Here is a 25802-nt window from a genome sequence, read left to right on the forward strand (position 1 = left end):
AGAGGTGCTCAAATAACGGAGCACTCATGTGTTTGAGCTCGAGATTCAGGATGCTGTCGAAGCATGAGGCCTTCATGTTCTTCGATGATTAAATATAGGCCGTCAATTCGCCAGCTGAGATCTCCAACTCCTCCGAGAAGTCGTTGGGAATCAAATGGATGTTGTTAGCATGCTCGTTGACGGCTGCTTCGTGTGAACTGACGATGTTCTGCCCAAGATTGTGTGAGCTGACGCAGTGACGACCTATTTCAGCGACCTTCTCTGCAGGAGTTATCAAACGATCCTTAGAGCCATTATTGTCTAGTGGGACCAAAGGTGAAGTAGGCCGAGGCTTGGATTTTAGTATTTTGGTCATTTTTCAGAACGGCTTAGCATAATCTGGGAGAGTGCGGATCTTATTCGAGTTATCGTTATTTTTGATATCCACCATTCTGGCCTTGATAATTTTTGTAATTCGATTGTAAGGCACGCTGCAAGGCAGGCAGTCCAGTACGTTGAAACTGCCTGCGAGTGACATTCCGTAATCGAACCAAATCTTTGGCAAGTGTATCGATGTTTAGGAAGTTGCTTACTTGCCAAGCCGTCGGTACATGTTACTCTCGGGCCACCGAGATCGCCTCCTCGATGGAACGCAGCTGCCGATCGTAGTCGACGTTGTTGTCCACGCACCTTTGGAACCGGCCCCAGTCGACTCGGTGGTAGTTTCGCCGGAACTGCTGATGCCGATTGACTGAAGAGCCACTTCCGCCACCACCAGATAGTGATCCGAACTGAGCTCCTGGTAGACGACCGACTGCGAGATGTGGTCGTTCATGTTCATTATGTATAGGTCGAGAGTTGCGTGGACACCGAACCGAAGGGGGTGTTGGATTATATCCAACGGGGGGAATATTTCCGTAATTATGATTCTCCGACGCGGAAATGACAAACACTTGATCCGTTGTTTGAGGGAGAATATAATTTTCCTATCGGGAATATATAATAATAATTCATAATGATTCATAATTCTAAAACAAATTTATAACTATATGTACATAATTTACAATGCTCCGCGAGATGGGTTTGGTGAACCCCTGAAGCCATGTACGCATATTGCTTCTATTAGTTTTTAATAGTGAAATCGAACATTTAATCTACTCACGTTTAGTTCCCGTTTGTATTGTGTTCGTATCAGTAGAGCAAAAAATAGTGGCAGTCCGTATTCTGGTAATAGTTCAAGAGAGACGTGACGAGATTTAGGTTACCTAGTATATAAGGATAGTTTTTTACACCAAATATTATAGTTTTATGTAAATATTCTCACCAATCCAGCATGTAGATAGTAGGCACTAATTTAATATTCCAGTTCACTAGACTTAAGTTTAATTTTAGATAATTTTACACTATTTTTAAGGCTTTTTTAGGATATAATTAGTACTGCGTTTTCGTTCGTCAGCTATATCAAAGATTTTCCCTTTTGTTTGTTCTGTTTTGTCCACTCACCCGGTGACAGGCCGAAGGCCTGTCACTCCCTGTCATCCGTTCCGTCATCGCCGCGTCTTGCTTGCAGGATTGCAAGCAATATAGGACCCACAGTCATAGGTGTGCGCGCTGGCCTAATGGGGTAGGCCAACAGTCCCCCAGGGTACGACGACTTCCGGTTGGCTTACTGCTCCACGCGCTGAACGTCTAGGACCGCCAGCTTCACAACGGGGCGCTCGTATACTCCGACGGATGTCTGCACTGTCGCTGATCGCGTTTGCCCGTCTCGGCTAGTAGTCGTAGCGATGACTCTACCTTTCGGCCAACAGTTACGCGGTAACTTCGGGTCAACAATCACTACAATGTCTCCGGTCTCGATGGGTTTGACAGACTGGAACCACTTGGACCGGCGGGTAATCTCCGGAAGATAGTCTGTTAGCCAGCGTTTCCAGTAGCAGTTCGCCAGAATTTGCGAAGTACACATGTTCTGCCTGAGGGCGATGCCGGTGTCGTCGATGCTGATTAAAGGTTTCGAACCATTGGATGAGCCAACCAGAAAATGATTTGGAGTTAGCGCTGGACCAGAATCGTCATCTACTGGAACGTGTGTTAAGGGCCGAGAGTTGACGACGCTCTCGATCTCAATCAGTAGATTTCGTAACACTTCATCCGAGAGGGTTTTGGTGGTGCAAACAGCCATCAGATTACCTTTGACGGTTCGTATAAGCCGCTCCCAACTACCGCCCATGTGTGGTGCCAACGGTGGGTTAAATACCCACTCGGTCTCTGTGGTCGTGAACTCCCTCATCATGGCATCATGATTGATAATTGTCAATAGCTTCTTCAACTCTGCATTGGCGCCGACGAAGTTGGTGCCACGGTCGCTGTAGATCTTCCGGGGTTGACCACGACGAGCGATGAAGTTACGGATAGCCATTATACAAGAATCGGTGCTAAGGGAATTGACAAGCTCGATATGTACTGCACGAACGGTCAAGCACGTTGCCAACATTCCCCAGCGCTTCTCGCGCCTTCTTCCTACAGCAACTTCAATGGGCCCAAAGTAGTCGATGCCCACGTGAGTAAACGGTAGACAAAACGCTGCTAGGCGACCGGGTGGTAGGTTAGCCATAATCGGAGTGTTTGGTACTGAATGATCATTCTTGCACCGTTGACAATCACGGCGAACTTGACTGTAGCATGAACGTAAGCGAGAGATTTGATACTTTTGGCGTATTTCGTTTATCACTGTCTCGTGATTTTGGTGATGGTATCGGTTGTGGTAGTGGTGAATTATTAGTGTGGTAATGTGGTGATATCTTGGAAGGATGATGGGATTCTTAGCGTCGTCGGTGGCATATTGGCACGCTGCGATACGGGTCTTCATACGCATTATGCCAAGGTCATCGATCCACGGAAGAAGCTTGTACAGCGGACTGGATTCGGGAAGAAGCTTCGTAGTTTTTTCCGGATGTTGAGCTGCGTTTCGTAGAGTACGTAGTTCTTCCGGGAAGCCTTCCTGCTGCGCTATACGGATTAGATGCGCTTCGACTGTACGGAGTTCGGCTGCGTTCAGAGGTCCTACTTCGATAGGCTTCTGTTCCATCTTCAGGCGACAATTCTTTATGAACCGTTGCACCAGCGCCAAAACGCGTTGCAGTCTCTTCCAGCTTGAAAAGTTTTGTACACGAATGACTGGTTCTGGAGGAGTGTAATGAACTTGCAGATTTTGCAGCAGTTCGGTGTCTGTTGGTTTGCCGCGGGTAAAAGATTGCGGCCAAGCTTCCTCATTTTCTTTGAGAAAGCTAGGACCTCGGAACCATCTGTTTCCTGCGGACAGGTCGGAACTTTCTTTCCATTTGGTACCGTCGTCGGCTACGTTCAGCTTGCTAGGTACGTATCGCCATTCGTGAGCTTCGGTGGATTCGAGAATCTCGGTGACGCGGAATCCAACGAACTGGCTGTCGACGCGTCGGTGGTCGGAGTTTATCCAGCATAGAACATCTCGGGAGTCTGACCAGTAGAACTTCTTCACATTGCGGATCGGCAGTGTATCACACACGGTTTTAGAGAGTCGTGTTCCAATTATCGCCGCTTGTAATTCCAGTCGAGGGATCGATGTCAACTTTAGCGGAGATACTCTAGTTTTTGCTGCGACTATTGAACAATGGATCTCTTCGTTCTTCCTGAACCGTAGATAGCACACGGCGGCCATTCCATTCTTGCCAGCATCTACGAACGAATGGAGCTGCACTTCGTCGACTTGGTTGATGGAGTAGTCAGGCCAGAAGCATGTAGGTATTTGGAGTTCTTCAACCTGCGGCAAGGCGCTCAGCCAAATCTTCCACTTATCGTACTCCTCGTCCCCGATTTCTTCGTCCCAGGTGACACTAGATCGCCAGATGTCCTGTAGCAAGAACTTCAAATCGGCAAGGAAGTGAGCGATGAGCCCGAGCGGGTCGAATATGGTCATGAGGACACGCAGTACTTCTCGCTTCGTGGGATGACGATCGCCCTTGAGTAGTTCGGCCCCGTAGCGATTCCATCCGATTTTGTAGGTGAAAGCATCAGCTGCCGTATTTCACCACATGCCTAAGACCTTCTCGGTGGCCAATTCCGTTGTCAGGTCCAGCCTCTTCTCCTCATCCACGTTCTCTTCTTGCAGCGCCTCTACGACATTCCTTGAATTGCTGATCCAGTTGCGGATTTCGAAGCCCCCTTGTGCGTGTACATGGCGAACGTCTTTGGCTACCTGAATAGCTTCTTCCTCCGTGGCTACGCTAAGCAGCATGTCATCGACATAATGCGAGTCAGTGATCGCTTCACACGCCGCTGGATATTTACTCTTGAACCGCTCCGCGTTGATATTCTTTGCGAATTGTGCACTGCTAGGAGAGCAGCACGCCCCGAACGTCATCACGGTCATGGCATAAACCTCAAGCTCTCTATTCTTGCCCGTCCAGTAGAAGCACTGGTATTGCTGGTCTTCTTGGCGGATTTTCACCTGGTGGAACATCTCGCGAATATCTCCAGTCACCGCCACCGGATGTAGTCGGAATCGTAGCAGAATATTCAGCAGCGAACGTAGCAAATCGGGCCCTTTCAAGAGAACTGAATTCAGGGAAATTCCATGGGCCTTTGCAGCTGCATCCCATACTATTCGGACTTTCCCGGGCTTATTCGGGTTGGTTACTGGGAAGACAGGCAGGAACCAATGGTTGGTGGATTGTTGCTGAATTTCTTCTTCGGACTGTTTCCGAATGTAACCTTATCGGTGTAATCGGCTATCTTCTGATGCAATACTTCCGCGAGCTGAGGATCATTCTCCATGCGTTTCTCCAGGCATCGGTGACGGCGCAGGGCCATTGTTCGGCTATCGGGCAGACGGACGTTGTCATAGCGCCACAGTAAACCGGTCTCGTAGCGGTCACCTGAGAAGTGTGTGAGAGATTTCAGCAGTGTCTCTGCTCGCCCATCTTCAGCTGATAAAAGTGGCTTTGTCGGACTTATGACTCCCAAGCTGTCAATCGAAAAGTAGTCTTTCATCGCTTGATGCAGTTCATCGTCGGACTGTCCGTTCAGCGAACAGACATGGAAACTGTAGTGGAACATGCTCGGCGCGTTTCCGGATCTCAGATTGCCACAAACGGTCCAGCCAAGGCGTGTTTTGGTGGCAATTGGTTCTCCGAATTTTCCCTCTCGACTCTTGAGAGTTAAACCGAGTTGCGCATGCTTCGTTCCTATCAGGATGCGAGGACGTGCATCGTGGTACGAGGAGATAGGCAATCCTTCCAAGTAACGGTACTTTTTCTTCAGTTCAGCGAAATCTAAGGTTTGCCGCGGCAGCAGCAACTCCCTGACAGTTTGCACCTCCTCTAGAGTGAACTTCTCTGCTCCTTCAGATTGTCCAGTGACTTGTAGGCGAACGATACACGAGTTCTTCTCGCATCGCTCAGTTCCGCCCGTCCAGCGAAGGCATATTGGACTAGGAGTACCACTTAGTTGAAGCTCATCGGCGAGATCTTGATCTAACAGTGTTGCTCCCGATCCTTCGTCTAGGAACGCGAAGGTATGGATCGCCTTTTCTGGTCCGGATAGGACCACTGGAAGGTAGCGGAATAAAACAGTGCTTGAACCCGTTTGGTGCGTGTTGCAACCCAGATCAGCCCCGCTCGTTGATGGTTGCGGAGGATTCGGATTTCCAGCCGTCGGGCCAGTAGGTTGCTGTTGAGGCTTCTGCTCGTTATGCAGCGACTCGTGGTGTCTGAGAGTGCATCCATTTTTGCCACACGGTTTAGCTTTGCATAGTCCTTTATGTTGGCGAAGACAGGTTCGGCAAAGTCCGAACTCTCGGATGACTGCCCATTTGGAATCCCTCGAAAATTCGATGAAACGCTTGCATTTGTCCACGGATTTGCAAATTCCTTTGCAGACTGGACAGACTTCTTTCGCCGGTTTAGCTGTGGACGATGGTGTCCATTTAGAAGTCGACTCGATACTCGTGTCAGAATTCGCGGGTGTTTCGGCGTGTGCGTTGAGGTACGCTTCCCCTTTTCCTTTCCGACGACCGTCGTTCTGCGTCGGCTTTGTATGCAGCGATTCTACCGGAAACGTTACTGAACTTGCTGCTTCGGCCAGCGAATAGACCCACTCGCTAAAGGTCACCAGGTTGACCACTGCCTGCGTCTTCCGGTGTTGTGCCCAGTTCAGCTTGATCGATGGTGGTAGCTTAGCAACCAACTGGTGCAGGAGTGTAACGTTGTACATGTATTCCTCCAGTCCACACGAATCGACCGTTGCACAGAAATTCTGGACGTTTACGGCGAAGTTTATCAACGTTTCAAGCCGATCTTCCCGGACCGGCGGTAGAGCGGTGATCTTCCCGATAAGCGTGTGAACGATGATCTCCGGTTGACCGTACAGCATTTTCAGGGTGTTGATTATGCCTTCGACATTGCCGGGATACATCAGTCGGCACTTCACTGCTTCGTAGGCTTTTCCCTTTAGGCTCCTCTGCAATCGAACAAGGTTTTCCTCCTCCGTGAATCCACACATAGCGGTCGTACTATTTAGCATGGATAAGAAGATCGGCCATTCCTCCGGGTTGCCGAAAAATGTTGGCAAGTCCTTGGAAACCGCTTGTCTTGCAGCGTAACGGTGTATACGTAACGGTGTTATTGCAGTGATGCCGAATTCTTCAATGTTTTGTATTCGAGTTTAAATCAGGGTGTCTACTCATCTGTAAAAATAAAATTCCCTGATTTTTCCAGGTGTTTTACATCAATTTCCAGGTAAAAACAAACGTGCCATATATAGATTTTAGCAGCAAAATAATCAATTCAAAAACATAAATATTGCGAAAAATATTTTTTTAAGGAATTTTTTAATAGCCTCACATAAACAATGTTGTAAATTACTTAAGAAATTCCTCCAGGAATTCCTTCGCAGGTTCACCCAGAAATTACTTCACCCATTCAACCAAAATTACTTCAGTCATTCAATCAAAATTCCTTCAGGAATCACATAGGAAATTCCTCCAGGTATTCCCTTGAAAATTTCTCCATAGATTCCATAAGAAAATCTTCCGGATTTCAAGAATTGCTCCAGGATTTAATTTGAAAATTTCTTTGCTAAAACTTTAGAAAATATCTCAAGGAATTGTTCCGGAAATTCCTTTAGAGAAGCATTTGGCGTTTCCTTTACGATTTATTTTCCTTTAGGTGTTTGTTCGAAAATGTCTTGTGAAAATCGCTCGGAAGTATGTACCTTTATAAAACACTTTGCAGATTTCTTTAGACATTCTTCTAATTTTTTTTATGAATTTCTTAGGAAATTTGATTAAGAATTCTTTCGGAAATTTCTTTGAATTTAAAGAAACTTAAGAAAACTTCTTAAGGAAATGTTCCGGAAATATGTTTGGGAATTTCTTCAGGAAATTCTTCAGAACTTTTTACGAAAACTCCTTCAGGATGTTGATGCAAAAATATGAGATTGCTGGGTCCATGACGTTAGGAATAATACCTTTTTTATGTCGTGGACTGTTTTTGGGGCATTTTATGCTTAACATCCTTTATGCCTAAGGTACTCATGCCTAACGTCCTTATACCTGTTCGCGTGACCAACATCCAACATCTAATTTCAATAGTTGCAACGCCACTAGCGTTATATTACTGTTTTACTGTAAAAACCTTCGAAAAATGCTTCGGATATTCTTTTGAAATTCCATAGGATTTTTTAGGAACTCATTCAGAAAAAAAAGGAAAGGAAAACTAGAAAACACCTGGAGGAGTTTTTCGGGATATTTTGCTTTTAAGAATTCTTTCGAAATTCTTCGAGGATACCTTTAGGGACTCCTTTGGAAAATCCATTCGGGATTTCAAGGATTTCAAGAATTCCTTTAGCAAAAACCCTTCACAAATCACTTTAATTTTTTTTTAAATCCCTCCAGGTTCCCTTTGGGAATTTCTTAAAGGAACCATACGAAAAATCGTCCGGAAATTCTAAGTCATTGAGTTAGATTTTAAAGGTGTGTATAGATCGCTTTCTGCGGGAATTAGCCTTACTTTTGAGCTGGGATAGTCCCTTGGGACATCTATTCGTTATTATAAACATGCCCCAATAAGATGTGTACCGTACAGCAAACTATTCTTGAGTAAAGATGTTAAAGGCCTGTACCGGTTACATATGAAATTAGATTTACAGCAATGCCCTGCTATATATCGTTATTCTGAAAAAGGTTCTCTAGAAAAGGGAAATAATTTCTTTTCAAGCCGCTGTGAAATGTTTGCCTCAAGTTGCAGTTGTTCCATTTTGATAAGAAAATTATTTTGAGCTTTTTAGTGGAATGTTTTCACCTGTCATAAGACGAGTTTAAACAATCCATTGAATTCCACCACTTAATTGTATCCTGACAGATACGTATTTCGACCTCAACAGTAAGGCCGTCTTCAGTGTCTTGTACTTGACTCGACTGTCTGTCAGGATACAATTAAGTGGTGGAATTCAATGGGATTGTTTAAACTCGTCTTATGACAGGTTGTTCCATTGTTAGGGCGCATATTAAACGAAATACGTCCCAGCCATGATTCTGAAAGCATAAATATTATTTTTGTGGCTTTTTAAAACGTTGAGTAACTAAAATTACATCGTGGAATCGTTGATTATTTGTTGCATAGCACATTTTTGCTATCTAAAATCAAAATGTTAGAATAAATATTATTTCTGAGCTTTGTATTAATTATCGGATATCGGACCCGATATCGATATCCAAAACTCGATATCGAAACGATATCGATATCAATCCGATATCGATATTATCGATAAATGGTACATCGTCACAGCCCTACATTCTAGATAAGGATCTCAAAAGTAAAACATGAGTATCACTAGTTTCCAATCTACGAATTACACCGTAACAATGCTAATGCTAATGCTACAGTGAATGGAACCCTTCTTACACTTTTGAAAGGTTATATTACATATTTTGAAAGGCATATTACAATTTCTATGCATAAACATGAACTTTAATTGAAGTTGAAGTTTTTATGCTCGAAAAAGGTTCGAATCTTTAGTTGGTAATTTTTTTTTTCGGATTTCATAGATATCAGCAGGATTCAATATCCGATTGAAAAAAAATGCATGTCATGGAAATATTTCAGCTTCCGCTTATAGTTAAGAAAGGAGGAGATTGTGGATTTACTTGACCAATAGATTCGAAGGTCGATTCACTTGCATACTTCAAACGTTCCCTTTTCCTGCAAGGTTTGCTAACTCAAGAAATTTTTGGTAGATTACCTTGTTTTTTGCTCCTTGTCTATCAAAACAGATGTCAAAACATCGGAAAAAGAAAGAGAAGTTCCAGAGAAACAGCAAAAACCACATGGCAGACTTGTCAGTTTTGACAGATTTTACTATGAAGACGGGTGTGAACGTGAAAACGGCGATTTCAACGACCGTTCAAGGAGCGACTATTTCGAACGATCGGGTCCAATAGGGAAATCCACGTACAATACGACGTTTCAAATGGGTTAACTTTAATATTGGGCGAATGGATAAACTAAAATACGCTTGTCTTTGTTTGGCGACTGAGATTGTTTTATTCAGTGTGTGTGATTTAAAAATATAATACATTACAAAGATGCTGTCATTAGGATCCTTCAATCTACATAAAATATATGTAAATAGATAATAATTTGTTGAATTTATCTGTCCTCTTACTAGCTAGGGGGAGGGGGGATGCGAATATATAAATTAGTGTGACAATATAAACTATTTTCTGTCGATCCCTATTATTAAAGGTAGGTTGTTCTCATTATACCTACACTTGTGTGGATGAGTCGATACGGAAAATGAAACGAACGCCTCCATTAAATGCCACGATGAAAAAAATGTTCAACAGTAAATAGTGTTTTATGTTTATAATTTCCACAATCTTCTAATTGAACGTCTATCAGTGGACGTTTATTAAGTATCCAATTTTGCTTATTTTTACCGTGCATTTTACATGCACATTAAATACGTAATATACGAATTATGACAAGGTGGTATGAGCGGCCAAGCCAACTAAATGTAGTTATCAGTCATTTTTTTTTATTCGTTTTGGGGTTAAGAGGGGATTAACTCGAGTCCGAAAGGTGAAGTCTCAAAATCTGATTTATGTTTTCGCGCAGAGCTCGATAGTAATAAGGTAACTGGAATCCTAGAGGAAATGCTAGATTTAAACAATAATCAAAACGGATCTTATCGGTTACTGGGAAGTGATACCAAGCGAGGAGGATACGCAATACATGAGTGCTCCACGATAGAAAACAGAAACCGCTCGATACATGTTTAAAATGTTTTTTATTCGTACTTTTGCCTTCAGAAATTTCATGAGGTACACACATAAAATGTAATACTGCATCTTGTTCCTATGCAACTTTCGCAATGCAGTAGAGTTTGTTCTATGAGAATGAACATTAAGTCTATTTTGTAATTGTATTATCTTTGTTCATTTTATTCAAAAAACTGAAAAATGACACCAAATTAATCTCTAATATTTTGTTGTTTATTCAAAAATGAGACTTAAGTAATATACTGGTTCTATATTTTCGGTATGTGCCTTACTACTGGAAAAGTACCGTAAACATGAGATGAAAATGATGGAAATGGGACGTTCTCCTCGATTGGCATCATTCTCCCTCAGGGATGAAACCAATATTACCCTGGAAGGAGGGCAATTGTTGCCACTATCTTCCTGCTCCTCCTCTAGTGTGTACTCGGTGTGTGAATGTGTGTGGCGGAAGAATTCAATCCTTCGGCCGGTTTTTTATTCAGTTCAATCACACGCTCCACCTATGCTCTTGCATACTCGATCGATCGCTCTCGCTGTCTTCATGGATCTCGAATAGGAATTATTATGGGGGGACTTATCTTGCTAGTAAACAGGCTGTTTCTGTGTTTTTTTTTTGGAGGGCGCTAAACTACTAATCTATAGTAATTAAAAGTTGGAAAAGGACACGGTATATCCACTGTCTCGCGATTGTTTAGTACGGTGTGTGCCTTGGCTGGCGGTTGCCACCGCCTCCGCCTCGCTGCTTTCCACCCTGATAGCCGCCACCGCCGCCACCACCGGCACCTGTGTTTGGAAACAATTCCAAAAAAATAATGGAAAAAAATCAAATAAAATCATCATTAGTAAACGTGTCAATTCTGCGAAAGAGAAAAATAAAGAAAGGGGGAACACTGAGGGTCAAATTTTGTGCAACTATTCTAGGATTCGAACATTATGAAATCTGTGGTTACATTTAAAAAGGGCTGATAATCAATAATTAATATTCCGATAATTGATAAATTTCCGACTTAAATACAAGACACTGTCCCAAATTTAAGATATAAGCCACTTCTCAATCAATGCGATTAATGAGTTGTTGCTCCTTCAATTTTACATTCTGTTTATAAGCCCGTTTACAATGACAAACTTCAAATAATGTATACTTCATTTCCAGTATGAGCTAGCTGATCAGCCAACGAGATTCAGATTAATTTTGTTTCGATCGAAGACATATTTTCGAACCTATTTTCGTGTTATTCATCAGAAGGAACATCGAGTACGGATAGGTCCGCTTCTTTATTATGTGAAACATTTGTTTTAAAGGTGTCCTATTCTATTCTAAAGACCACTTTTCATTAAGGAAATATTAGTTCAAATCCACAGGAAGTAATTATGCATAATTTTGAATGGACATAACTGGAATAAGTCACCATTAAAACGAAAAATAGTAAACCTTATTTCACAATGTATAAATGGACATTTTGGAATCGACGACAAATCCCAGTTATGCGATTTATATAGCCAATGCGAATAAAACTCTTGAGTTGTAGTAAGTGGGTGAGTTAACATAAGGGAGGCGAAATGGGGACAGCAGCAGAACGCAGGCAAAGGAAGAAAACACAAGCACAAACGCAACGAGCTAGGTACTACTACAAAAGTGTGTGTTTAATATGTCCAACTCTATCTACCTTTGCCCCCGCGGGGGCCACCAGGTCGACCACCGCTGTTGCCGTAGCCGTCGTTGTAGCCTCCATAGTAGTCGTCTGGTTTACATTAAGAAAAAAAAAGAACGGAGGAAGGAAGCGAGAAATTCGTTCAAGTTTGTGTTGACACGGAAGTGGAGTTTGTGAGTTAGTTGTGAGAGATTCAGATAGGAAGAGGACAACGTCAGACAAATGGGAAATAACATTGAAATTTGCTTCAAAAAATGTTTTTTTGATCAATGAGACTCTGACAAACGATCATGAGACTCTTGCTTGATAATATCAAAATTTACTTCTCAGGTTTAGATTTCTAGACCAACATTTAAAAAGGGCATTGGAGCAAAAATGTATCTCATACATTGTTATTTACTTGGACGAAGAACTGAAATGTTTTCATTTTGGCTGTTAGGTCCTTTTGAAATATTGGTCTATTCATTATAAATCAAACAAGTCCAGTCGAATTTCTACAGGTACTACGTCCTAAGCCCCACACCTTGCTAGCAAATTCTCAAATCTCATCCACGAATCTTTCATCATTGCAAGATTTTTGCGTGTTTTTCTTGTTTGAATGCTCGAATTTGGTTTCATCGTTTAAAGCAATGGATTGGGTTGTTTTAACGATTTGTGGAACGAAATCCTTATTTTTGTCTAATGAGCGAAACGATGCGATTCTGCGTGAGTATAGCTTGAGCGCGATGTTCTTTCTAGAATAGAATATAGTAGAATCGCAAGCAATTTTTTAGCAACCAACTGCATTTGCGTTTGGCAGAGGAAATATTACAGCAGCTTTTGGCATCCCAATCATTTTGTCCACACAGAAGCTAATTGCTCTTTCTCGTCATTTTTTTTTATTAGCTCAATTATTACATTACTGATTTTTTAGATTGGCCCGATTTTGAAACATCGTCGATTTTAATAATATGGGTTCTTTGGATAAGTTGACCTTAAATAAGACAAAGAATTGACTGAGACAATAAAACGAGATACAATTTTTGACGGGAAAGGTCAATTGAGGTCAGGTTATGAAAAATTTAAAAACTGGAAGTGATATCTACGCTCTCTTATGAATTCTACTGTTTGCAATTAAATGGGGTTCACATATTAAAAAATGGTTTTTCCCATATCATCAGAAGAAAAGTTCCTTAAGATACGTAAATCACCTTCGTTTTTGATCACACTTGTTGTGAAAATGTTGTCGGCTGCTCATGGGTCAAGGCACACCCATTCTTTTGGACAGATTCGGGCATTCTAATGTGCACTGTTAGGAAAAACTCAATAGTCATCACCCCCCTCCCCCCTGATGTATTGCTTGGTAGCAAACCGGGGGATACGAACTAGCGAAAGGGTTTTGGTTTTAGTGGGTCGGGTAAAATAATATAGAATACTGAACCCCATTTACCTGAGAGCCTCCTCAGGTGTCTGATAGCAGATTTCCGTTTACTTTTGCTCAGGAAAAAATAACATCTCAGAATATGACACTCCTGCAAACGTAATATCCAGGGAAATGATGCCATAAAAGTGGCAAACCATCACACCTGATGGTACGGACCAGAATAAGGAATTCACGTTACCTTTGGCCAAAAACAAAAATAATACAGCTGATGCAGTTGAGACAGGATCAAGGATCAAAAACCTGCTGTAGTCGTTCTCGTAACTGTCAAGTTCGCAATGAGTTCTTCAAACTGCAGTTGTTCGGATTTCAGCTTCATGCCGAAGGTTATAAATGTAACCCAGCAAGCAGAAAGATAGATAACTTATCGTTTCAAGAACGCAGGCTCTCGTGGCGTACGAATTGTTTAGAACGAAGCTATCCGTCGACAGTCGAAGAAGTTGTAGTTGGCAACCGGCTTGCAAATGAGTGAGTCTCTCCAAGAAGAAATCATCCAATTCTTCCGGAAGATCTCTCCCCGTTGGCGTTCTTGATTATGAAACGCTACCTCCGCAATCTCCTGCACACTAGACGAAGCAAAAATTTATTGCCGCTGTTCAGATAAAATCACCGAAGAATTTATCTCCCCTCTCAACGTTTAGTTGGGCTTATTGGCTCATCATGATATCCCTTCAACTCGCAAGCTTTCACAGGATCGACTCTTGGAAACATAACGTTACGCCAAACGCTAAGAGAAGCTTGCCCAGGTCAGTAAGCAATGATCAAACAAATATGCAAATACCCTACAGTATTGGATAAAACATATGCAACTAACCGAACACGGTCATTGATCTGGGAAAATACTTACATCCTTATTCTCGTTTACGGACGAACGTGCTTTCGACGAAAGCTGATGCGCATTCTGGTTTACGTCAGCAAAGTCAATGGCGAAACGATTCGAACGAATCGCATTCGTTCGAAAGTTACGTTCATCCGTAATCAAAAACAGGGGATCCATTTGAATATGCTCAAACAATTGATCCTCATTAATGACTCCATTGCTATTTATTCTTCGATTCACTATCTGCTAGGATGTCTTCAAAGTAATTAAGATCAGGTGATTGAGGTATTCCATAACCGACAGATTTTTACTATGAATTCTTTGATCAACGTTTTTCGCAGTGTTTAGGGTCGTAACATTTAATTAAATATCAAATCGCGTTCAGTCTAAGGAATTACAACATCTTCAAGTGTGTAGTTGGACACGAATCGATCCATAATTCCACAATTTGATGAATTGAGCCAAGGCCGGCCGTTAGTGAAAAAACATCCTCAGACCATGTAATGGGGCTAACCCGTTTCGCATAAAGTCATTTGGCATAAAGCCGTTTGACATAACGCAATGAAAATGATCTTATTTTCAATAATCGCAACTTAAAGCTGGACTTCAAACATAGACTTCTTGATATTGATAATAAGGAAGACGCATGCTTTCAAAGAAGGCATCATCAACTCTTTTGTATTATTCCGAGCAATCGCGTAATATAAAAGAAGAAATGATCTCCCTTTTTGCATAGCACCGAGCAAATGCGTTCTTCAAATAGAGAAGGCATCATCAACTCTTTTGCATTATCTTGAGCAATCGCATTTATTAAAAGAAGGAATGATCTTCCCTTTTGCATTGCTCCGAACAAACGCATGCTTTGAAAGAAGGCATCATCGCAAGCATCATGAACTCTTTTGTATTATCCTGAGCAATCGCGTAGTTTAAAAGAAGGAATGATTTCCTTTTTTGCATTGCTCCGAACAATCGCGTGCTTTAAAAGAAGGCTTTATCAACTCTTTTGCATTATAAAAGGAGGCATCATCAACTCTTTTGTATGGGTCCGCGACGTTAGGCATAACGGACGTTAGGCAAAAGGTACGTTAGGCATAATGGACGTTTGGCATAATTCTGCCTTCTTTATGTAATGGGCTGTTCTTTGGGTCATTTTATGCCTAACATCCTTTATGCCTAACGTCCATTATGCCAATCGTACTTATGCCTAACATCTTTTGCCTAACGTACTTATGCCTAACGGGGTATAACCCTTTTGTATTATCGTGAGCAATCTTGTAAATTAAAAGAAGGAACCCAAGTAACCAAAAGTTCCTTTAAGAGTACGTTTGGCGCTCAAGCAGCTCAGTGAAGCTGATTAAGCGAAAAACGTACTCTTAAAGGAACTTTTGGTTACTTGGGAATGATCTCCCCTCTCGCATTGCACCGAGCAAACGCGTGTTTTAAAAGAAGGGACCATCAACTCTTTCGCATTATCACGAGCAATCGCGTAGATTAAGCTTAAAGACGCAAGGCGATTTTTTTTAGAAATCTTCAGAAATATTTTTAAGGTAAATAACCATTGAAATCATTAACATTAAATGTATTTTCAGTTCGTTGATTTAAAACAACATTGCGCATTTAAGGATCAAGCGAAGAAATGATCTTCTCCCTTTTTGCATTGCACCGAACAAATGCGAGCTTTAAAAGAAGGCAGCATGAATTATTTTACATCATCGCGAACAATCGCGTAATTTGAATGAAGAAATAGGGTAAAACGACCTATTATGGAGGGCTTAAGCGCCGCATCGAAACAAAATTATTTCGTAAATTCATTACAAACGACTGTTTATTTTTTTTTTCATATTGCAGTAGTCGAATAGGAAGCAGGTTAACTCTAGTTTCATAAATATTACGTCAATTGTGTTAAACTCATGTTGTTTTGATTTTATCGCAATAAAACAAAATACCGCAATAATAGGACGCAGTTGCCTATTGTTGCGGTATTTTTTGAAGGTCGGTCCTATTGTTGCGGCATTGCTTGTATTTCTTATGGAGAGCGAAACCACAACAATAGGACCTCTAGCACTACCGCAATAATAGGAAAGCAAAGGAAGCAATTTTTTAATGGAAAACGTTGATTTTACATAATTTTAAACGAAATTTTGTCAAACAAAAGGTGTTCTAGAGGTTGATTCGAAGAGTTTTAGCGGATCCATAATTGTTTTTGATGCTATTATATCCAGGATGGACTATTTAAACACTACCGCAACATTAGGACATACAACAACGATAGGACGTTTTACCTAATCTTTTTTTGCATTGCTCCGTACAAACGCGTGCTTTAAAAAAAGGCATCATCAACTCTTGCATTATCCCAAGCTATTGCGTAATATAAAAGAAAGGCCACATCACGTGTTTTACTTTTTATTTTTGGGGAATACGTTCTGAGGAATGGTCTCCTCGAAATTAGTAAATATATTATGGGAAAAAATTTCAAATAGTACGGTTTTCGACAGTTCTGGAAAATTTAAAAAAAAACCTGAATCGTTGATAAGAATATCAATTATTAAAGTGTAGCTATTTAAACTGAAAGAACAGCCTATGTGCAAATGAAGGGAAAATCATATTGAAATTATAACTTATATAGGGGAACTGTTCCGTTTTCCATCTCACTGAACATATATTTGTCTCATTGCGAAACAAACTAATACGGCACCAATTTCGTCGCTTCTTTCATGCGTGCTCACTGCTGAAAAAATCACAAAAATAAGAGACGAATCAAACTCCTTCTCATTGCTTTGTTTTTCGTGGGATGAATATCGGAGCTATGAGATGAAGTCCAGGAGCAGTAACCCTAAATGCCAATTATATCTACACAGGATTTTGTTTTTACACGATTTTTTTTCACTCGTATTTTTGATCGTGTGACTTCAATTTATCACCAAACTCTTCGCAATATGTTTCAAAAAATTCAGAATAAATCAAAGAAAAATCACATGATAATTAATATACGTTAAACATTTAGGATGAGTGGAAAATTGAGAAAATGTAAATCGCGTAAAAACAAAATCCAGTGTATTCTGAAAGAATTGTTTACCCCCTCCGTTGATACAATATCGACCGATATCGATAATCATACGAATGTTCGGAATTTAAAATATCGATAATACTTGCCATAAACTATCAGAATTGCAAAGTTTTTCAAAGCTTAAAGCCTTTTCCTAAAAAAAATACTATTTTAGAAGTGCGTCAAAATTGTAAGTAGACGTGTGCGCTTTCTAAATAGAAGTTTTTAACTTTATATTATCGGATATCGATGTTGAAAAAGATTGATAACACAATGATAACGATAAATGACTAATCTACACAGCCCTATTACCATGTGCTGGGCAATCTTTTGACAGTATTGTTAAGTTCAATTAAAGTGAATTGCCTATTTTCCGAAGCTTGGACATAATTTACAATGTTTTGAAAACTCAGATGTAAATATGTTATGTGGACGATTTTGATTTGAAAAATGTATTCGAAGTAACCACTTTCCTTCGATGGAACTCGACCCCACAACCCTCTCAGTACGTTAGACTGGTGATTTTAACCAACTAAAGTACGAGGAACCTCCGCAACTTAGCGGCTACTGAATGAGCCCGAGATTCCCAAATCGGACAACCATGCGTCATGCACTCACAATAAATTTCCCAAGCCAACACTTCCACATGTGTATAGTACACGTTCACATTGATTATTTAGATTGTCTGGCGGCTGCACACATTCTTCATCAGCAAATGCACTGATCAAGATTCTTTACCAAAACTACCTAACTGGTGACATGCACGATGGAATCCACTAAATTTCTACCACAAATGAATCCGATTTGGGGTTGATATGCAAGTAGGGACAGTTTTTTATATAGCAGAAAATGAGACATTCGATTCGTTTCTGGAATGGAAATATTGTCAGATTCTCTGGATTGGATGTGATACACCAAGCGACTGTAGTAATGCTCCCAAATGGTACGCTGCGTTTCACTGAAGATAGGAACGACCGCGTCAGAGCAAACATATTGCGGTGTTCTGTTCATCACTTGAGGAGGAAGAGATCCTAACAAAATGTAAGATCAATCAAAAAGCTATGGACGAAGGTGTTGGTAAAATCATTTACAAATCTCAATCATTGAACACTCCGGCGCGATCCAACTCATTTGTGAATGTAAAGGAATGCTTCACCGCCTGAGTTTTTTTTATGCAAAATCACATTACTTCACTCATTTGCCAAAGAAAATCATTTTGCTCCGAAAAGTATTGAAAATCAATTTGTGGACAATTTATTGTTCATACACGCAAGAGTATGGTTTATGCGACGAATGTCAAAATTCACTTCAAGAAAGGAAAACAAAAGCAAACCTACGATGATTTAAAAGAATCATTCACAACTCATTCATGATTTTTTAGGTGCTGAGTTGGTTGCCTTTCAACTAACGATTGATTTGAATCGTCGATGAGTTTTGAATCTCTCCCAACACTAGCTGGACCAACTGGACGAAATTCTGATATTTTTTTATCATTTCCTGCAAAATATGTGAACATCACCTAAAATTTAAGTACGATCATGAAACGGTCGAAAAATGACTGCTACAATGGCCGTCCTAGCTCTCGTTTCGGCACAAATATCAATTAGATGGGATCATCACATTTGAAAATCATTTGATCTTGCTTCATCTTGCTCAATGGACCAAGAAAAAAACGTTTTTCCTGTTCCCTGAAATCAGATTCTAATAGCCTATTCAGGTTACGCTACTTATGATAATAGACATTATGATAAAGAATAACTTAATGCCAATCCCAATACCTGCAATTTTCTTTCTCACTTTAACACGATATTTATTATGATAAATGGCGTAATCTGAATAGGCTATAAAGCAATTAACCTTAAATGAAGATGGTTTTGCTTCACTATTATGTGAAAGCCGAATTTTTGCTTTTTTTGTGAAACTAAGTTATTTTATAGTGATTATAACGACAATGTCAATCATACAATGTTATGAAATTTCAATTTTGTTTGTCCTCGTTAAAGTGACTTGTTTTTAAAACAAGTTTGCTACCTATTTCGATATTGAATTCCATTACACAATCTTTAAAAATATTTTAAAGATGCGATGTTAGAGTTTTGCGTGATAAAATCGCACGCTTATCAAAACGTCTATCTTGGATGCGTTTCTAATAGTTCAGACTGTGTTACAATAAGATCTCACGATGAGTATTTAGTTAGGAATTCAGCGATTTAAAAATGTCTTACAATACTACATTATCAATTACCGTTCGTCGGGTGGAAAAGTGGATTTTCAGCTACAGAAACTGACGGGGGAAAATAAGTTCAATTGCAGGCCTCTCTCTTTGTTTTCACGCAAAGACAAAACATGTTCGTTTTTCGTTTCACAGATTTTCACGTCTGCTCTGTTTTATTCGTCTTCTTCTCTCTCTGTCTCTTGTTTACATTTTCCGTGCACTTTCTTCTTCTCTTCTGCGCCTCAATGGTGACGATCTTCTTACAAGTGTACTTTTTTTTCCATGTTCTTCTGTTCATTCGTCATGAGACTTTATTATTATCGTGTTTACACTGTTCAAGAATCTTTATAGGTTCTACAAAAAATGATGATCAATCTGGCGATCCGTTTCGGAAAACTTTGCTGATCACTCATGCTCTGTGTCAATGTCTGTGCTGCATTTTTTTTAAAGATATTTTTCTTCTACATTCTCTACATTTGTTTATAGGACGCATAAGGCACCTGCTCTTATTGCCTTATTTTCCCCCACTTCTGTTTTCCACTTTTTCCACCCGAGAACGTTCTGTTAGTAGATGATTTTCTCCACTCTTTTGCGATAGATATTGCTTCTCTCTCATATGCCTTGCTCGCGTTAGAATATCGAAAATCGAGCTATAATTAGTCACTAGAGGAAATATTACACTGAACGTTATTTGAATTAATTCTGTTTAAAATTAAGTTTGTTTCGATTATAAGCTAATAAAAACATTAAAATCTACCATCTATACTTATATTTACGGAAACCATTACCAAAAAGAAAAGATATAAAAAAGCATTTCAAAAAATATATAAGCAATTTGTTATATGATTGAACCAATCGTAATTTAAATCTAAGGAAAAAAGCATTAACTTTTATTCAAACTAAGCTACAAATCGCAGCTAGGGTGTAGAGAGAGAAGAACACGCGTCTGTTATATATTCGCATCAATTTTTTGTTTGCCTATAGTCGATTTTACGAAACCATGGAACGGACATAAACCAATGGTCGAGTTTAAGGAAGATCGAAATAACCATTCATCACCCTTCACTTGCGTAAGGCGAATGTGCTTCGTATTAGCAATAAGGTAGAAACTCATATGGCATATTTTGTTGAGCGAGCTTTCCGCAGTATAGTAACATTCCCCAAAGAATCACTAAGCCTTGTATTGAAATCGCTTGCTCTGTTAGATGACTATATGGCCCGCCAACAGGCGAATAGTAAATGTTAGCGATAAATTAAATTTGGGCAGAGTCGTCTGAGTAACAAAACGCTGGGCCCCCAAACTAAACGCATTGGTATGTGTAGGCATGTAAGTGTACTGCATCGTGAGTTGCAAAAATTGAACCAATGAAACTTTGAAAAGAAAAACTTCTATCGTTTGCGGTGGTGGTGGTAACAAACGTGATAGGGAAGATAGGGCATTTATGTGAATAACGAAATTGTTACAAATAGTAAATTAATTCTCTTACTGAATAACTGAAAAGATGTGGTGTCTGATTGTTGTTCTGTTTTTTTTACATGTGATACAACAGTTATTTTCTGACTTTTCTGATGTTTGACAAAAAATTAAACAAAATCTGCATGCATGCAAAGTAAATAATCATATTTGTTCTCTAAAAAAGAAAGCATTATCGAACGTAGGAAAAGAAACCGAAGGAATCAAATAGAATTTTTTCCCTCACGGTCTCACAGCTGCGAAGGATTACGCTTCCTTTATTATCAAGTTCAAGTCAGATTTACGAATGGAGAAGCATGAGTGCGTTTCTTTATCTATTCACTATGATGGACGATTTGATCACTTCGATTAATGAAATGGCATTTTAGCAAACAAAAGTTGTTGGGTACGTTAATTTCCTGAATTTCTACTTGACTCTACCGTTTCTCTGAATGTTATCAGAAGATCAAATTAGAATGTGTCGAAATTTCGATAATTTTGCCACAAAAAAAATACTTGTCGTTTATCTCTGTCTCTCACACAAAGGACACTTGTCGAGAAGAGGAACCGGGCACCAAAAAGGATTGCGCGCCTGCGGTTGAATCGCTCTATGACTCGCTCTCTCTCTTTTATCTTATCGTTGATCTTATTGCTAAAGAACTTAAACAATAACAATGTCCTTTTCGTATAAAAAAATAAAGACTCATTGTGTGTATGTGGTTTTGTTGCAAACTTCTTCCTAAATATTCCCCATTTGATTGTATGTCTATCACAGGCAATTTTTACAGTCAGTTCGCTTCCTCTCAGCGTCACAGTTAGCCCTACCCGGGAGGCAGCCCCCGGATGCGACCCACTGTGCAGCGAGATGGCTTAGCTTATTCTTGTTTAAAAATAAGGGAAAATATTCGCACCAGAGTCTCGCTTCTAATAGTAAAATCGAAAATAGATTCAAAACGATTTCTTCAAAGCATCGATCTCGAAATCTCATGTTGTTTGTTCCTCCTTCTTCTCGAAACTTTCTGCAATTCTTTCGTTTCATTTCTTTCGCCTCCCTTTTTCCATCGTTCGACGGAAAGGGGATACAATCCCAACCAACAATTTTAGGTTCATGTCGGTTTTATAGATTGTGATTTGCTTTTGGCTTAAAAACCCACAATAAAACCTTCATTGTTACTAGAGATCGCCCTTTCCTACTACTACTGTTCAGAAATAAACATTTTGTCGCACGAACCCCCACATGTCGACTTATAATATTACTTGAATCAGGAAATAAAAGAAAGACAAAAAGATGATGGAAAAAGGCAGAAAAAACAACAACCATTTACATTAACAACTCTATTTCTTAATGTAAGAAAACAGTTGACCAGAAAACAAAACCGTTTCTACGAATATTTTCGATTTTTACTTTAGCGTTAATATTTTGTTTTCTAACGACAAACGTAATAAAAAATATTTGCACTTTGAGGTATTTCGGTGTTCTTTGATCTTTAGAAAATGCGTCAAGCAAAAGTTATCGTTTGAGAATTTGCAAAATTGTGGCAACGCGCGTCTCTCGCAATTCAAACACAACTGTTTGAAGCAAAAATTTCGACAAGTTTGATAGCAAATTGATTGATGTCTAATTGAGGAAATTTACGTGTTGGTGTTACAAAGTGTGGCAATTATTCGAAAAGTGACTGGAATGGAAAAACGAACGCGCGCGCATTAAAAACGTTAAAAAGTTATTTCCAGCTAAATGAAAACAATAGGCACAATGCATAAAGAGACTTTGCTCCGCTCTGATTTGTTCTCTAAAACAACAAAACATGGACTGAATATCGAAACAGGACTTGTGCTCCTGTATCACGTTGCGAATTTAAAAAAATAAAATAAACTGCAGTAGCTTTACTGATTCGGTAAGCGCAACTTTGATTCTCTATGAGGTATTTTTTGAGATGCTACCGAAATTAAACGTTTGAATCAATGTACAGCTAAACGTTATTAGAACGTTCCAAGAGAGGTGTTTTCTGCTTTTACTTTACTGTTACTCTTGCTCAAAAAAGGAAAAAAATACGTGTGTACCAATAAGATTCGAAAATTAACTCATGCTATAAGGACTAACTTTTGTTTACTTTTATCCCACGTGTTCTTAGTTAAATGCTTTACTCTTTTGTATCAAATACGTTAATAAACACACCTCCATTCGAAAATTTGTATCGTAAGAAGAACGAGCGAATTGTCAACGGACAAGTGAAAAAATCAATCTTAAAGGTAGTCAAATTGTTAACTGGATAGGCAAAAAGACAAAAAAAAACTTATGTTGGTTGGTTGGTTGGTGGTGGTTTAGAAAAAAGACAATAAAAAGTTATTCAAGAAGAAAAGTCTCTCAATGGTAGTGTTTCTGTGAATGGTTGTTGAATTTACCGTAGTGGGAGTAATCATAACCGTTGTAGCCCCATCCCGCCCAATCGCCATAATAGTCACCGTATCCATATCCGCCCTGGTTGCCGTAGCCGCCGCCGTAGCCCTGTCCGCCCCAGCCTTGTCCGTAGCCTGGAAGAGAGTCATGGAAAAGAAGCGAGAAAAAGCGAAAATTAGTAACAGTAAGAGATGGTCTCGTTGGCAAAGATTTATCCGGGTTCGAATCCCATCCAAAATTCAAGTTTTTTGCTACGCCTAGACGATTCTATGAGAAGTATGGTTTAGATGTTTGTCACATTTCACGTCACTTTTTAGCTGTTTTTCTTTAGATTTGTCTTCCTGACTGGTTAAATAAAACTACGATTGGTCTTGAGCTTGCAGATCACGAAGGTCATTAGTAGTTTGTAAGTGACTTGATAACAACTAGTGAATAATCTTTGATTTACGAATCGCATTAATCATTTGTGTCTTGTATGTGTAACTTGTGAATAACTACTAAAGCAGCGAGTAGCTCATAAATCGTAATTGATTTGTAAATAACTCGTAATTAACATGAATATTCCCCACTGCTGCTCACTTGTACGCAATTAACTTGATTGGGTTTCGTATGGCAATTTTTCGATTATTTTATCCGTTATCAACGGTAATAAATAACCTTGCACGACTGGAGACAAGCCAGTCTAGGGCTGAAAGTCTCCTTAATAAAGATACAAAAAAAGCCTTGCACGACTCGAAGTCGAAGTTGTATCTTACATATAAAAATATGTTTATGATGATAGAAAGAACGGACGAGTGATTTTGTGCTGTGTATTGAGCTTGCTGACGTCTAATCCAATCATCTTTTTCAAGGGCATAAGAAGTTAGGATTTGTTTTCATCGGGAAACGTTCCCCAATGAAAACAAATCCTATCCTGAGACTAGACGTTAACGAACTCTATACGGAAATGAAAATTTCTTTTTTCTCAGGTATGACAAAATTTAAGTAATATCTGAGCTCTGGTTAAATTTTCAGTAAAATCGGTTTACGGTCTAGGGCTCCAAAGTTGACCATTTTGTATAAAAAAAGTAAGTGAAGGTCAGCGTAAATTCATCGGGAAATAACTAGGTCTGACATGAGAAAACCAGTCTATTATATTAAGAGTTGGAAAAAGGGCAAATAGCCAAATCTACCTATTGAACTGTCAAACCGTCTATCTATTGACCAAAGTAAACAAAATGCTTGTTGGCAAGGCGGGAGTATTTTTATCTTCCGCATCTTATTATGGCGAATAAAAACACAATAATTAAAATATATTTAGATTAGTTTTAGAAGCAGCGTAAAAACACTTCAATACTCCCCCCAATAGGGTAGCAACAAGAAACTAACTTGTTGCACGCTGTAGATAGACTGGGGCCTTATTGCGCATCTCCTTTCGACAGCTCTTTCGAATGACAGTTTGCATGGTTTGCTCGCTTCGAGTCGAGGTGCGCAATGCCACCCCTTTTTATCGAATTTGAAAACTTTAGAAGTGAACACTCTCGTGAAGTCACTTGGAGGGTTAAACAAAAATGCAAGTTGCCAACATAATAACATGACTGTAACCAGATCCTCTTTACGTAGCTTTACTAGCAGAAACTTTGGAGTTCTACTCCTTTAGTCAAGCAAGAGACTAGAGTACCGTGGAGGCACCATATTTGACGCAGTTAAGAAAATTTTAAAAAGAATCATTATTTAAAAAATAATTCCAATATGGATTCGCTTAATATTCTGCATAACGAGCTTACTACTATTATAGAATGTGTAGAAATAACGAAACTTCGAAATATAAGTTTATTTCTTAGTTTTTTAATCTGTTTTTATGTAGTACTTGAGGAGCCCAACTTGACGCACTAATTTTACTATGTTCCTTATTTGACGCAAAGTTGTTCCTAATTTGACGCACTTTGTTAAAACTCAATCAATTAAATGCCTTATTTTTTTATTATATAAAAACAGTGACAGACAGTGTAATAGAACTTGGTACGATATAAAATAAAAAGTTAATTAATTATACAAAGAGGCATTTTTTTAATTGTTCAGTTGTTCTGCAAGTTATATGCTCTGTGGTAAGTGTTTTTAGTTTCATGAACCCTGCACATCATTCAAAATGCTTCTTATTTAGGTGTTAATTTTTAATTAACTTTTACATTTCATTACATAACCAGCCTACCATGGTCTGTTGTATTTGTAATAAAAACATAACTTTCTTTGGTAATCTGCAATTTTGAATCTATAAACTGAGAAGTTCATATAGCTTCTGTCTAAACTGAGAACGATACAGAAAACGCAACTTGTATATGAACGCTTTCAGAACCACATTGAAGCTACCAATCTGCAAGTGTTACGTGACCGGCAGATATATCTAAAAACATATGAGCTGCCCATCTATATACATTTTTTCAATAAACTATTAACATAAAGTGTAGCTTATATGAGAAAGGCAGCCATATTTTGTTTGATTTCATATTCAGGGTTGCACGACT

The 25802-nt window shown here is 39.4% G+C and overlaps 2 protein-coding genes across 5 annotated transcripts in view; both read right to left on the reverse strand.

Annotated features, from left to right (window-relative positions):
• Positions 1-1683: 1683 nt before the first annotated feature.
• On the reverse strand, positions 1684-3934 carry LOC134207565 (uncharacterized). Its single transcript, XM_062683273.1, has 2 exons — positions 1854-3934; positions 1684-1801 (listed from the first exon to the last, which is right to left on the reverse strand). The coding sequence occupies exons 1-2, from the start codon at positions 3932-3934 to the stop codon at positions 1684-1686; spliced, it is 2199 nt and encodes a 732-aa protein (XP_062539257.1).
• A 6351-nt stretch (positions 3935-10285) lies between these two features.
• LOC134207922 (RNA-binding protein squid) overlaps positions 10286-25802 on the reverse strand; it is a 28088-nt gene continuing 12571 nt past the window's right edge. Inside the window, exons 5-7 of one of the 4 annotated variants that reach the window (XM_062683992.1) lie at positions 23364-23432; positions 11962-12036; positions 10286-11077 (exon numbers count right to left, since the gene is read on the reverse strand). In XM_062683992.1, coding sequence (XP_062539976.1) covers positions 10986-11077; positions 11962-12036; positions 23364-23432 — 236 coding nt within the window. In that variant the 3' untranslated portion in view covers positions 10286-10985. Of the gene's footprint in view, positions 11078-11961; positions 12037-23303; positions 23433-25802 lie in introns of all 4 variants that reach the window. The other 3 variants (XM_062683991.1, XM_062683994.1, XM_062683993.1) reach the window with 3 other exon arrangements.

This window comes from Armigeres subalbatus, chromosome 1 (assembly GCF_024139115.2).
Source record: "Armigeres subalbatus isolate Guangzhou_Male chromosome 1, GZ_Asu_2, whole genome shotgun sequence".
NCBI classification, from domain to species: Eukaryota; Metazoa; Arthropoda; class Insecta; order Diptera; family Culicidae; genus Armigeres; species Armigeres subalbatus.